The sequence below is a fragment of the Tinamus guttatus genome, unplaced genomic scaffold, assembly GCF_059628265.1.
Source record: "Tinamus guttatus ecotype Peru unplaced genomic scaffold, ASM5962826v1 Tinamus_guttatus_pri_ptg000372l, whole genome shotgun sequence".
In the NCBI taxonomy this organism is placed as follows: domain Eukaryota; kingdom Metazoa; phylum Chordata; class Aves; order Tinamiformes; family Tinamidae; genus Tinamus; species Tinamus guttatus.
This window is the reverse complement of record NW_028288906.1, coordinates 911,262-926,774: the sequence shown is the minus strand read 5'-3', so window position 1 is coordinate 926,774 and position 15,513 is coordinate 911,262. Positions and strand designations below refer to the sequence as shown.

The window sequence follows — 15,513 nt, the reverse complement described above, 5'->3', positions numbered from 1 at the left end:
GGTTAGCATTTTGCTATTTAGTTCCTTCTGACAAACTCTGAAAAAGTCCTCTGTATAAATTAAACAATGAAAAAAATGTTATTTTCAATTCTATGTCATTACAGTCAACAGAATCATAATAATGCATCTAAAATGTGTGTCCACAATATACCAGGTTTACATTTTTGGGAAAAGAAAAAAAAAAGAAAAAAAAATGACATTCTAGATTTGTTAAAAGGATAATGGTCCCATATTTTTATTAACAGGTTAGCAAAACAAAATCCAATGGATTACAATATTTACATGTTATTTGAAAAATAAAGTAGTGATAAAAGCATGTCACAATCATTTCTTTTTTTTTTTTTTTTTGTTTTTGGTAACCATTACAAACACCCAATCCAGGTATGGAACTGTTTAAATACATTTGAAATGAGGCCAATTAAAAAACAAATACAGACACAAAATGTGTATTTATATTTGTCCCTCCAATATGTTTTTCACATGACGCTCCCTCCCTACTTCAAAAAAATCAAAAACCAAAAAAAAAAAAGAGCAAAATATAATCCCCAAACCCACAACTGATGAATCCTTAAAAACAAAACACCATGCTTCTCAAATAGCACTTATTCCACAAATGCAACATTTTTGCCATCAATTTTACGTGAAGCTCCCTGGGATACCATTTCCTCAGCAGCTTCCTATTTTCCCCCCTCCCCCCTTAGTTCCCCCAAAACAAACAAAAAAAACAAAGACACATGCATTTCTAAAACTAGGTTTCAGTCAAGTACTTTCTACTTTTTGGAAATAAACCTTTTTTTGTTGTTGTTTTATTTTTTCCTTTTTTTTTTCTTTTTTTCTTTCCTTTTTTTTCTTTTTTTTTTTTTTTTTTTTTTTGTCTTTTGTTCACAATCAGGATATTCCGCGGGCACTAGATCCTGCATTCTTTGCTCGAGCAAAAGTCCCATTGAGTTTGGTAGGCTTTCCACCCAAGAAAAAGTGCAGGATCGGCCACTAGGTACGCAGGTTCCCATTCACTCTACGCTGCTCCCCTCATGCTAAAAGCTAAGAAGGAGGGGAAAAAAAATTAGCAACTCCCGTCCTTAATCGAGTTAAGAGTAGTTCTCCAGGCTCAATGTCATATGTAACTATTTCACCTCCACTTGCAAAAAGATGCGTTAACGGACACCCCTCCCTCCCACCATACCAAAACAGAAAGAAAACACACGCACCACAGACAGGAGAAAAAAAGGCAGCCAATCTTAACGAAAAAATTACTAGTGTGAGACTGATAGATGTTAATATGACAAGCAACAGAATAGTTATGAGGACCTACATGTTTGGCCCGCAAGCTGCATAGCTGTGCCATAAGTTTGGTTCTTTAGTTTTTTTTTTTTTAAAAAAGAAAGTTAAAACTTCTTTGTTATATCCGTATGTTTAAAATTAACAACAACAACAACAAAAATCTATTCACAAGGTCTAGTCTCCTCTCCCTGTCCCCCCTTGAAAAGAAACATTTGTTTTACATGAGAAACTTAATTGTGCTGTATTTGTAACACCTCAGGCTGACAGAAAAGAAACATGTGGCAAACAAAACTGCACAATCAGTCACATGAAATCTACCAAATTCTAAAAATTATAGTTGAATACTAACAAACAGCTTACCTGGAATAAAGGATGACAATTCACAAACAGTTATCTAGGAATTAAAGTCTCTCTGTTTTTTTTTCTTTTTTTACTAAAATAATTAAAAAAATCACAGTATTTTAAGAAATAAAACCCACACTGGGATTTTAAGCACAATTTGTTTTCCTTTAAAACTCTTCTTCTTCCTCCTTTCACCACCTTGCCCAGCAGTCTCTCTACATTTAACCACAATGACAACAGGTAGTACTGACAAATGCAGAGATCTCCCTTGGTTAATTTTGAGGTACTAGGAAACAGGTGACTGTTTTAAGCAAAGCAGTTTCTGGTTTTTGTTTTTTTTGTGTGTGTTTTTTTTTCAGTTTTTTTTTTGTTGTTTTTTTTTCTTTTCTAAAGCAGTTGCATTCAATCTGGAAAAGCGTTATGTATTAAAACTAGAAAAACGCACCCAAATTTGTGCGTTGCAAAGTTGTCCCCGCCCCTTCCCGCCCCCCGCTTCCATGCTCACGACGCTTCCATTCACCAACAATCTGAGTCTCCACTGCAAAGCACGTTGTGTAATGTAGGAACACGGGGAGTTGTTTCATTAGTCCAAGATGAACATAACTTCCCATTGTCAAGATCCAGAAGAGAAGATGCAGTGATGTAATGGAGCCACTTATACCATCATTTAAATAACTTTAATACACACACACTCACACAGGTACCAGTGCTTTGAAAATAGATCATTCAGTCCTAAAAGCAGCTTTGTTTCTTCCTTCTGCCCACCCCGCCCACCCACCCTATCCCCTTCATCACTGTTCAAGTAAGTTGATTAAAATCACACCAAATGCTTATTCGTTTTTGGCCTCTGAGTTCTCTTGGAGAGGGTTGTCAGCAGCTGCCACGCTGGCTGCTGCTTCGCTGTTGTGGGAAAAGTCCACCACCATCTTCTCAATGCTCTCCTTGTCCTCCACTGGCAGCGCGTTAACCACCTCCTCCTCCACGTCCTCCTTGGGCTGGATGTCCTCGCTGCTCCTGCGCTTGCATTCGTTCAGCGCCCTGCCAAGGAACATCGCAAAAATCAGAAAATATTATAGTCCAGGCAAAGCTAAAGACACACGTATGTGACACGAGGCAATGGGAGACAGCTCACTTCCTCAGAAACCAAAGACCCACACTGACAACATCTCAAGAGGACAGGCGGTGGAATGAAGCTGATAGTGGGACCTGTGACATTTTAGCTTTGAAACCAGATCTTTATTCATTCGAGGCTGGAGCAGTAAGAGATGGGAGAGGAAAACCCCAAACCCCTTTCCCCTTGTGAACAAAACTCATTAGGTACCCAACAAAGGCACAGGAAAAGCAAGTACTTTTCCCAAAGACTTAATGATCCAATAAAGTGTTTTACAGCATGCTACTTTTCAAGTACTCTTATTTAGACAAGATAAAGGGTAAGAGAAGTAGTATTTCTCACCCTTCCACAGTCAAGCTGCAATATTGTATTCAAATGTTTTCCACACGTCCGTAATCTTGAATGAGATCTACTCTCTGAAGAAATTATGGTCAGCAAAGACTTCTCTTCTACTGACCAGATCATCATCCAGCGAGGGAAGATGAATGTTCCAGAGATGTCTATCTGTGTCATCGCACACTATCCAAACTGTTATTTATACACAGCAAAGGCAAAGATCTTTGCTATTAACTTCACTGTGGACATTTTAGGGAGACATCATTCAGATTGATTGTACTTCCCTTGAAGGTCTTGACATTTCTCCACACATAACTCTTTACACTATCCTGCAAGTTTAGCTGTAAGCATGATAAGATATCATAAAAATAAAGACAAAAAAAACCTAACATGTTCCTTTTTGGAATATTCCTTATAGCTGCCCACCGTTTTTCATACTGCTCCACTGGCAAACAAAATCAACAGTAGACTTGACTAGTCGAAGTGGTATTCATCCTGAAACAAGGCTAAAGTTTCAGGATCACAGCTAAGCCCTGTTTTGTCCATTGCAAAATGTTTCTTTCTCTTTGAGATCTGATTCAGAATTGAAACTGGAAATGTATACGGACACATGGAGAGAAACACCAGAACTTTGAACTCTAGAGTTGCCAGAGTTGCCGGGTTAAACAGAATGGATAAGAACCTCTCTCTTTACTCAAGGACACCTGATCACTGGCATCCCTACTTGTCATATACCTGTATTTGCATTCACCACAGGATTTTCTCAGGGAGGAGAGAAACAGCTGAGGCAATCACAGAATGGTTGAAGTTGGAAGGAAAGATCACCTCGTCCACGTCCCTGCTCAAGCAGGGAACACAGAGGAAAATCTGTTGTTACTTTTGGCAGATCAGTCAAGGAGTCTAAACCAACTTACATGCCGTGCCTCAGCACGTGTCGCTCCCACTCGGAGCCCTCTGTGAACGACCGGCCGCAGAACTCGCACGGGAAGCGCTTCTCCAGAGGGCCGCTGCCAGGAAACATCATGGGATCTGCGGAAGGACACACACCCTCTGTGAACACACCAGCACCAGCACGGGGAAGGAGCTCTTTCCTGCCCCTCAAGGAGAAAAAATATCCCTGAGGATCAAAATGAGGTCCTCATCAAATACTAGAGGCGTTAATGAAGACGCAGTCCCTCCTCCACAAAGCCAAACGGCACTGCTGGTCACAACTCCCATCCTGACTCCTAAAACATCTCTACAAAAAAGGTGTTCAGAGTTACTGCTTCCTGTCCTTGTATTTGAACAAAGGAAGAGAGTGTGGAGCTTTAATTCAAAACTAACATTGAAAGAAGTTTACTGCTGAAATAGCCTCAAAGCAACCCCTCAAATCCCACTTGAGTCTGTGTCTAACTTTTGAATTGGTAGAGCAAATTTTAGGAAAGAGAGACACTTGTTATATTGAACACGTAATCCTCATATGAAACAGACATCCCCTCATCATGAATTCTCATGAGCTGGAGAATCTGGAAGTCCTGCATCTTAACTGCATAGGTGTTTCAGCCCATCCTCATCTTTTATACAGAATGCTTGAGGCCTCATTTGCAGAAGTGTCAAGCACCTAAGTAATAGAAGTGCAGTCCCTGGCAGCTGAGGGAACAGTATTTCTGAAAGTCAAGCCCCATGTGAACAGAGTCAGCTTTAACAAAAGATGAAACATTTTCTTACAAATTAAGAAGATCACCGCACAAGCCATTAAAAATAATTGCATGGACTATCTCACTTGATTCTTTTTGCTGGAAATGAGACAGCACCATCTGCTCAGAGCATTAATTCCTTAGCAGGGATTATCTTAAGCAAGAAATCAACAGAATGTCCTTCTGACTCCTCCCAAACTACATAATAAAAGAGAAGAGATTTTGCTTCATTTCAGTTCTGTTCTCTGCTCACTTGGTTTCTTCACTCTTAAATTTATTTTGTTCAGGATCAGCCTATGAAATTAAAACCATGCACATACTCATCATTATCCCTGTGTAAGCTTCACAAAGGTATTTTTGCAACACATTTGTTACTAATTTTAATAAAGTTCAAATGCTTTACACCGTTTTTTCTCTCTTCCTTTTGGGGAAAAAAACCCTTTACTTTCTTGGTGGTAGTGAACTAGTATGGGGTTAAACATCACAAAGCAAGGTGCTGCACCTACAGGAACAGCAGAAAATAAGTCAATGATCCTACTTTAGCTTACACCCAGAGTTTAACACCACATGCGTAGTCCAAATTTCAAAACACCACCGCAACACTAGTCATGGTAGAGGGACAAACACAGAGGATAAAAGTTGTGGAGACAACATTTGCTCATCTGTGTAGAAACACACCTACCACACAGCACACAAGAGGAAATTTATTCTGGGCCTGCACAGGGAAGAGATGTGCACAATGGAAGCTGCTTTGCTCAAGTGAATAGGGCAGCTTTATTCCTGCAGTTCCCATTAATGCATGCAAGGCTGGTAAATCCACCATCGCTTCACAACACATGACATTGCTCACTGTCTCCTGACCAGCTTTGTTTCTAGATCTGTGAATACGGACTGCTCTCCTGGAAGAGCATCAGGACCTGCTCCTCTCTGCACAGACACCTGATCTCTCTCTGTTTTTTTTTTTTTCCTGCATCATACGCACAAACATTTATTTTTGTCCACTGCAGAAAAATAACCCTCAATTCAGGTTTCTGGTAAGAACAAGATATAAAGGTCAGCAGAGACAGCCCCTCTGGAACACATTCCTTAGCAAGGGAAGCTGTTCTTTCCATGGAGCATGCCAGGCACCCTCTTTTTTATCCCCCCATATCATCCTCCTCCCGTGTCCGTATTTTTTCTGCTCTCCTTTAGCAGGCGACTCCTCTGCCCTCCCACCAGCTCAGCTCCGCTCAGAGGACTTGCCCAGAGGATGGACTTTGGTGTCCTGAGCGCCCCTTTGGAGAAGCAACACGGTCTTCTTCGTGCCCTCGGTGCCTGGAGTCACACGTGGTGAACCTAGTGGTGCGTCCCCGGGAGGAAAACCAGGCCAAAGTCACAGACCCGAGAGGGCTCCGCCGGTGCTCGCATCCAGATGTGCGGCGCTCCGAGCAAATCCGGCTTCCTGCTAACACCAGGAAGGCTCAAATTGTCAGGAGCGCCCAAGTGGTGCTGGAGATTAGGTGGTTTGACGTGGTCTGAAAGTGGTGACAGCATTAGCCGCTGTGACGGGCAATATTTAAGAGCAGGGGTGCAGGGCTCCGCTAACAGGGCGAGCGGTTCCTGCATGAAAAGGGGCTTTTGAACATCCACCAGGAGAAGACGATGTCAACACAGGACTCTGCACGTAGCCATGCATTCAGCTCCCCGAATCACTGGGATGTTTTTACATTTTCACAATCAAGGTCAGGAAATCAAGCATTAAAATGTAAATTGTTTCCCAAACAACTCACTGTCTGTCTCATTTAAAGAAAAGTTGTCACCAGGCACACTTGAAGTGCTAGTAACAAGCACTGGCAGCATTTATGCTGTAGGGACACTAAGCAAACACTGAGGCACTGGACGCTGTGGAAGGTAAAGGCACCACCTAATCCCCTCCTGTTTTGTTAGCTACCTCTGAATCTAGAAATCTAAATTTCCCAAAGTCTGAAAAGCTTTAGGAAGACACATTTTCTTTTGTAAACATCTCCTGATTGAAATTGAAATGGTTCTTCCACTGAAAATGGAAGGTTTAAGAGGAAAAATGTAAGTGTGCCTTTAGTCAAGTCCACAGAAATTTGGAGAACTGCAGTTTTCAGCACCAGGAGGGTGGGTGACCACTCCAGGCTCGAGATGGGGCCTCACAAGGCTCAAGGGCAGTGAGCGCATTGTGCTGGACTGATGTGCCAAGGTATGTTATGACAATATGCACTTGAGACCAGATACTTGCAATGAGTTGTTTTTAATATGGGAACACGGGATGGGGGCATACAGGACAAAGCCTTGGTCTGATTTAGAGGACTTTTTATTTTGTCTTCCTACTCAGCCAGCTTTGACTGAGCCCTACTAGCAAGGTTGTGGCCTAGTCTTGCTGCAGTCAGGGGAATTAGTCATAGTCATAAACTTAGGCATACTTAAGAACACAACTGAGGAGTGATCTGAAGGTGGGGCATGGATCTGCTGCAGCTCCAGAGCTGCCAACTGCAGCGACTGCAACAGGACTGACTCCCTCCGAGAAGGAAGGAATGCTGAGCACATAGTTAAGAGTAACAGTCCAAAAATAAGTTTGGCCACGACCCTTCATCCTTGCTTGAACAGTGCCAAGTTGAGAAGCTGAAAGTGGGTTACCAACACAGAAAATCTGACAGACCATTGAAATACTCCACTTACGTAGTTTCCAAGCCCTGATAGATATTATCAGTATGGCCAGATAGGTCACAGATGCTATCTACATTTTCTCAAAGTAGGTATTTTCTTAACAGACAGAAAACTTGGTAGTAAGGATTAGAAACACGAGATTCCCCCAGGAACAGTGTCCTGACAAAAGCCCCGTTCTGCTCCTGCTGGCATGCTGCATGACTCTACAGGAATGTGCTGCAGAGCCAACAGCTGACCTTGCTTGGTGAGACTGGTGGGGCATGTTGCAATCCATTAAAGACAAATAAACAAATAAATAAATAAAGTAAAAGGACTGACCTCTCTCTTCAGCCTTGGGGCTTAACTCCTCTTCTTTTTCTTCGTCATCACTGCTGGAGCTTTCTGTTTTCCCCTTCATTTGCTCCAGCTGATCCAAGTTCACCCGTCCAACCAGCTCAAAATTACGGCTCACCTGTGAAAGGAACACACCAGTCAGCAATCAGCACCATCAAGAACTACTCAGAAAAACTGCCTTATACACAAAATGAAACCCAGTATATCCCCAAAACTTCTTCTACAGCTACAGGTGACATGCAGGCACTCAGTCAAATTAATACTTATTCTTTTCAGTGATAATGATCTTTCTTTCTCTTTTTATCCTGCATTTATCAATCTTGCTTTTCAAAACTGAAAGCCATTTAATAACCACCCTAATTTCTTCCTCTTTCTGAGGTATTAAAACAGTCCAAGAAAACCACCCCACGTAGCATTAAGTCCCCGTGATCAAACATTGCTATTGCACACAACCACTTCAAGAAAATCCCTGTGGCTGTTTCGTGCATGAAAGGACAGGTCCTCTACTAAGCACATGTCTGCTGCGTGCTGCACACCCTTTCACTCATTAATAACAGATTAATTTTCATTATGAAGGACTGCAAAGTGCTGTGCAAACTGATGTACAGACTATAATGGGAACACTTCACCCAGCAGTTAAGATTCAGCTAACCCGTGGGTGAAATGCACCAGCTTTTTACAGCCCACAGCAACGGTATGAAAACTGGGTAGGTCAGGAGCATCACTCTACCCATCAGAAAGAGCAGAGCAGCAGCCCAGATTTACAGTGGAGGTGGAGGGTCTAGAGCATGACCAGGACATTAGGGCTGATGCTCGTTGGATGACAAGCACTATCTAAGCTCACTGATCACTGCTGGGCAGGATTTTGGATTTATCTTTCACGAGAAAACAAGGTCAGCCCTCCAGCAACACAGGCACTGAGCCACACAAGCCGAGAGGATGGAGAGGGAGGAACGAGCGCAGCACAACAGCTCCTGCAAGATGCTGAATGAAATGTCAGTGCCACCAATTAGGTTTTATCCCTTTGCAGGAGAGGGAATGGGAACATCTCTCAGGAGCATGTGGCTCTTCCCAGCCTAATGCATGAAGCCAAAGAATGAGAAACTGCATCCTTGATATCCCAGGGCCCTTGCTGGGGTGACTGGGAGATGTGGAACATCTCGGGTACTATGAAGAATTCTCAAGGAGTAATGAAGAGGGCAGATAAGCACAAGAGGCCAGTGTAAATTTACAGAGCTCATTTTTCACATGCAGTGAAATAGTTTTTAAGTGTGAAAAGTTTTGTTGGGTTTTTTTGCTGCTAATTTTATCAACGTACATTTTTTGTAGGAAACTGTCATTCAATCAAGGAATTTGATTTTTTAGGAAGGACTGAGGCACTTCAGCTCCAGTATCTGAAGACAAATAGCTGCCTCCCCAGGAACCGCAGCCAGCAAGTATTCTGATAAATACTACAAAAATCTATTTCGGTTCTAGAATTTATGTCTCTCTCACAGCAACACAGCTACAAAAATTCAGAGTTAACAGCAGTCTGTGCAAAGCCTTTAAATGAGTTCCCCAAGACTGGTTCAGGTCTGTACTCAGGGACTCCACGCAAACACCAAGGCAGCCTTAACTTAGGATCTGGCTATACTTGCTGTTTATCTTTCCCTCGTTAATGTAAGCGGGGATGTATTGCCCTCTTTGTTATTAAAATATGCATGGCATGTCACGTTGCTGAAGTTGCCAGAGCAATCTTAAGTTTGGAATCTTCTGGCTTTTAGAGAGGCTAAAATCACACAGCCTTAATATTGTCCCACAACTCCTTTTTTTTTTTTTTTTTATTTAAATAAACTTAGCACACGCAAGTGCCTTTTCCAGATAATCATACTCTGCAGCCAACTCTGGCCACTCTGAACAGCTTTAGAAACATTCAATCTTTTTGGAAGAAGAAGAAAATAAAAAAAGGAATACATGCTTTACAGAAAGTGAAGCCCTGCATAGGAGCAAGTAGATTTCCAGTTTTATGAGGGGGAAAAAAAAAAAAAAACATTCTGAATTGACAGGGATGTAAAGTAAGTATGGCAACTGCAAGGAGCAGACTGTTACAGATTAAAGCTATTAGGATGTTACCTTGTGCTCATCTCGCAGGTGAGCATCCAGCTCTTCGGTGTGTTTGGTCTCATAGTAGCAGAGTTGGCATTTGTAAGGTTTGAGTTCATTGTGCTTCTCTATGTGCTGCTGCAAGCTCTCATCGCTGGAGCAGGTAAAGGTACACTTATCACAGCGGAAAACGACTCCCTGCAAGTACTTGGACAGCTTGGAACGACAGACTTCGATGGGAACAACCCGTTCTTCTGTGGGGAGAGGACAACATTTGCTTAACAAATTTTACAAAATGTCAGGTAATGTGTCAACCACCAGCCTGGAGAGCACCGCCCACACAAGAAACAGGACCTGCCATATGGTTATTCTCAACTGGGCTGAAATGAACTCCTTCTCGCCCTGCAAGGATAGTGTTAATCCTTCAAGGCTACCAGTGCAGGTGTCCTCACTAACGCAAGTGCTCTCTGGGCAGAGGGAATGGAGGTTTGGGGGCAAACGAGACTAGATTCCATCTGTGAGTCAGAGTAGCAGGGCCGGGGAACACAAGAACAGCTGTAAGTCAGCCGGATCAGCAGCCCGCTCTGGTTCAGCACTCGACGGCATCTAGTAACGGCTGCGAGAAACGTAACAAACGTGGAATCCGTAGGGTGACTCCCAACGCGTGGCCTTCCCAGCTTTCTGAAAGCCGTGGCTGGCATCCCCACCACCCCCTCGGAAGCTCCTCGCTGGCGACGGAGCGGGCAGGAACTCTGCTTTGGAACAGCTCTGGGTCAGTATCAACAGGCCTGAGTCTTGGGTTGCAGGCATGAAGTTAAGGGGCTCTGTGAGACACAGCAGGTAGGGACCTGAGCCAGCGATTCCCCTTCCTCACCAAGGAGAGCAACGTCACATCCAAAGAGAGCTACAGAAATGCAGACTCCCCTATGGATTCTGTAAGGTGTGAAAGCTTTAACAAATCATTCACCTCTGGCCTGTCCCTGTCTCGCCACTGCCCAAGAGATGTTTTCACAGCCCATCTAAATATTCCATCCTCTTCAGCTTCTCCATGAACGCAAAAGTTACCTTATCACATTAACTTCTTCTCTGTCAGCTTCAAAAACTCAAGTTTTCCCCCAAAACTCCGACCAAAAAAAAAAACCTCTGAGAACTTGAGATTCTTTTCCACACTAGCAAAAGCTTCTCTAGCTTTAGAAACACCAAGTTGTGGCCATTTGGGGCGGGGGTGGGTGGGTGGAAAGATAGGGTCAAGGTGATAACAGAATTTAAAGCTGTGATTCTAGGGTCAGAAGAAGACTTTTAGAAGCTTTTTATGGCTGTGTGCCTTTGGACTCACTGATGTAAGGCAACTTGTTTTCAAAAAGTGAAAAAAAAAAAAGAGGAAGTTTTCCAAAAGAGAATTAATTTAAATAATTGAAAATTCATTTTTTTCTTCCTTGGCACATGGCACAAATTAAAAAAAATAAAAATCCTCTAAACATGGGACAAGGTGAGAGGTTTTGTCTACCACTCTAGAGCAAAACAGCATTTTCTAATTCAGATCAACAAAACCTATTATCTCACAGATAACCAACCAATGAACCACCTCCCCCCGCCAAAACAGAAGCAGCACAACAACATGAAAAAGGCACGGTAAACCTGAACAGGATTTCACTTTTATGAGATAATGTTTTAAAACAACTTTTACATGTGTGTATGTATCTAAGCGAGCTTCCCTGGGGCGACGCATCGGAACCTGCTGGTTCCGATCTGGATCAGATCTGGATCCAGAAAAGCACATTTTGCAAGGTGATGCTCTAGCCTCTGGCCATTCTGCCAGCCACCACCAGCACCCACAAAGCTCTCTATATTTAGCTGCTCTTTTAGAACTCACTCACCATATCTGGGCAACTGACAAAATTTCAGTGAACTCCTAAGTTCTCTGCACTAACTAGAAGCTTTAGCTTCCTTCTCCATGTGCAAGCTTCCAAGTTCAGCAGTATCTAAACAAAAGACTACTGTATGTGCCTCATAAAAAGGATGGATTTTATCGTGCGGCAGTGTAGCAAGAGGTGTTAAGACAAAGGAAAAAAAAAACCTCGAATAAACAAAAAAGCTTACCTAAAAGGCATCACCTCTGTTTAAGATACCCAATCCTTATTTTGGATTGAAATTTTCAAGCTAATTCTAACACAGATCAGAGCAATGGAAAGGCTACTAATACACCAAGTATTTGCAGTACAGTAACTTAAAGACGACAAATATGTTTTCCTTGAGGCATAAAAAAGCTCATGACTCTATCAGTCCTTCATCATAAAGAAAAATCTTTATGCAGCAAGACAGCATAGCATACACAAGTAATTTCCTTACCTTAAATGCAAACTAAAAACAAACTTAACTATCCTGTTATTCAACTAACAACCAATTATTCAATACTTGTTGTTTGCATGCGTGTATTTTTGCCTGTAATCAATGTGCATCCAAGCTACAGTCACAGTTCTGGAGGGTTTGTGCTCCAGTAGCTAAAAGCAAGCACAGCACAGGAGTTCATGTATCAAGCTGTGTGTACATGGGATAATGCCAGAAACATCCACCTGCAGGGAATCAGATATGTGACAATACAGATTTGGAAGATTGCAGGATGTGGACTATGTAGAAAATGCGACCCTTCTACATGAAAGTTACTATACCAAAAAATGTTTGCTACCTCTATTAACTGGAAGATTAGAATTGCCTTTTGTACCAAGAAGGGAGTAAAACAGAACAAGAAAAAAAGAAAAACCTCCCAAGGTATTTTAAAATAGACTTAATATTGATCTTGGAAGTTGCACTCAGCACTGGCAAAATACTGGCTTCGAAACGTGGGATGGGAAAACATAATTGGAATGGATATGAAAACCTAATTGCATTGTCCAGACTAAATGAAAGGCCATGATCTCTGCCAGGCAAGGAGCAGGAGTTCACTGAAGAGCCCCGTGTGAAAGGTTCAAAAGCAACTCGAGCACGTCTGGTGCCAAGGTCAGGAGGAACCTGAGAGCAAAACCTTCTCTCTCCACCTGCCCCTATAGCAACTTCCAAATGCTCCAGCAAGGGCAGAGGCTGTCCTCCCTCTGTGTGCATGGAAGGCAACTTAAATGGCCTTTATATCATGCTGGTTGAGCAGAATAGGTGACACACTGAGGAAAGATCTTGGAGCCATCCTGCCGGTCTTCATCCTGAAACGGGAAGCACGTTCCTGGCTTAGTATTTTCCCCACAGCTATTCAGTCTTTTACCTTACAATGCTTTAGACCAGTGAATGTCAACTTCGGTAGCTACTCCCTAAGAGGCAAATGCACTCTTCACTCTGACCACATGGACCACAGCTTGGGACTATTCCCTGTTTTATGGCTATAATGGCTATAAAAAAGGAAGGCTTCCTCAGACTATGTTCAGCAGCCTTTCAGCACACATTAACTTGTTAAAACTATCCGCCTCAGCTTCCACACAAAAGACAGAATAGTAAGGTTTTTAACCTGGATACATAGACTAGGAAGAACTTTATGGAAAGACTCCTCTTTCCTTAATCCCTGCGTGCTCTGCTCCAGGGAGAACATTTGTCCTTCTCTTAGGGGCCTCTGAGAACCTCTAGCAGCTCAGTTCCCATTTGCACTGAGCCTTTTCTGCTCTGTTTTACTTCCCCCAACACTCTAATGAGTGTATAACCATATCCCTTGCTATCAGCTTTTTTTTTTTCCTTTTTTTTTTTTTTTTCCAACAGCACAAGGCTTAGGTTGTTTTGTGCCTCTGAAGCAAGCGCTACACAGAAGAACAGACCCACGGAGCCACTTGCCCAGGAGGTAATGGGTATAAACTAGAACACAGGAAGTTTAATCTCCACGTGAGAAATGTCTTCTTTATTGAGAGTTACAGAGACCCAGACCCTGGAACAGGCTGCCCAGAGAGGCTGTGGAGTCTCCTTCTCAGGAGATCTTCCAAACCCGTCTGGATGCCGCCCTGTGCCACGTGCTCTGGGTGTCCCTGCTGGAGCAGGGGTTGGACTAGATGGTCTCTAGAGGTCCCTGCCAACCTCAGCCACTCTGTGATTCTGCAATGACGTCTTTGCAGATGGTCAGAAACAGCTCTGCAAAGGCAGCACAGCTGCATGAGCTCACAAAATGCTCCACCACTGCAGCAACTGGACATTCTCAGTATAAGGTCAACCTTTGCTGGAAATTTTCCTAAGCACAGCAAGTTCTCCCTTGTTCTAACTACATTTTATATGTTTGGCCATGGCCACAAACCAGAGCACACCCGATCAGCACCTGAAACCACAGGGTCCCTGGGGCACAGCTACCAAAACCTTCTCTCCTCCAAAGTGAGCTAATTCTGGAGCATGCGCTCAAGCTGGGCAAAACCCAACACTGTGACACCTTCAAAGACAAGCACTCACCAAAGTAAAAGCATCTGATGAGCACTTATAGCCAAATAAGGCAGCTTTGCTATGTGCTCTCTGAATTGCTGACGGGGTCAATTGCTCCCACAGATGTTTCTTCAGAACAGGCCTTCCAGGAGGCAGACACTTGTATGAACTCTGCCTATCTCACTTGCTTGGGTACAAGACAGACTTTAAGCAACTCACACTGAAAAGTGGTATGTTACAAGAAATTATGATAACGCTTGTCACACCAGGAGCTTCTCCAGGAAAAAGATGGCATGCAAGACTTGTGTTTGCTCACCATCAATACCCTACTGTGAAACTCTGTCCAACCTGCAAGCAGGCAAAGTGCCATCCCAACACATGGGTTTGGATTTCGGCAGCCAACAGACCATCTACAAGCATCAAGTGTGATAGCTATGGGCAGGAATCCCAGCCCAGTGAGCCCAAACAGCTGTTTCCTCTGAGCTTGCAAGCCTGCAGTTAATAGAATATAAAAATCCTTAATCCCACTCTTAGCTGGGTTAAAAAAAGAAAGGACGGGTAGAGAAAGAAAAGGAGTCTTAGAGAAAAAAAAACAAAAACATGATAATTCTTGTTTTGATCTTAAGAACAGCAAGACAGATAATGAAGACAAAAATTTCAAGCACGTAATCAAGGGATATGTTGCAGCTTCTAGGATTAGTTGTTACACCCTGCCACAGTGTTTATAATAGAAAGGACTTTATCATAGCAAGGACACACACAGGAAACAACCCTGGCCTCGGTCACAGTTGTAAATTAGTGTAACTCTTGTTAAACAGGTGCTTGTTGACTGTTAACCTCTTTAGAGGAAAAGCCTAAGAACAATTTGAAACCTGGCTCCGTTCAGCACTGGCTGACTCCACAGTTCACAATAAAGATGTAAGATCCATCACTTAGAAACAGAATAAAGGGAATTAAGGGGTTGGTGACCTATTCAACATACATTGTGCTCAGAAAACAGAACACTTAATGGAGCCACTCTGAAGTACGAGGGCACTGCTCAGCTTCCCCGTTCATATACAGACAAATAACGGGCATCGTTACCTCTGTGCAGTACTATATGGTCAATCATGTTGCGTTTGTATTTGGTGTGATATAGGCAAAGAGGACAGCGAAGGTCTTTGGGTCCTTCCTCAGGAACTGCTGAGTGCCCAGCTTCCACGTGCATAGTAAAAGCAGATCTGTGAAACAGGATGGAGACATGGAAGGAGTCAGAAGAGGTGTGCAGGGAACGCTGAAGTGTCACAGCTCTATAAGGGA

General features: G+C 42.9%; 1 protein-coding gene across 3 annotated transcripts in view; it reads right to left on the bottom strand.

Moving 5' to 3' along the window:
* Positions 1-1,551: 1,551 nt before the first annotated feature.
* ZNF462 (zinc finger protein 462) overlaps positions 1,552-15,513 on the bottom strand; it is an 87,743-nt gene continuing 73,781 nt past the window's right edge. For all 3 annotated transcript variants that reach the window (XM_088530410.1, XM_088530412.1, XM_088530411.1), the window contains 5 exons: positions 15,298-15,434; positions 9,865-10,088; positions 7,738-7,870; positions 3,985-4,099; positions 1,552-2,661 (listed from right to left, as the gene is read on the bottom strand). In XM_088530410.1, the coding sequence (XP_088386536.1) occupies positions 2,454-2,661; positions 3,985-4,099; positions 7,738-7,870; positions 9,865-10,088; positions 15,298-15,434 (817 nt within the window). In that variant the 3' untranslated portion in view covers positions 1,552-2,453. The remainder of the gene's footprint in view (positions 2,662-3,984; positions 4,100-7,737; positions 7,871-9,864; positions 10,089-15,297; positions 15,435-15,513) is intronic.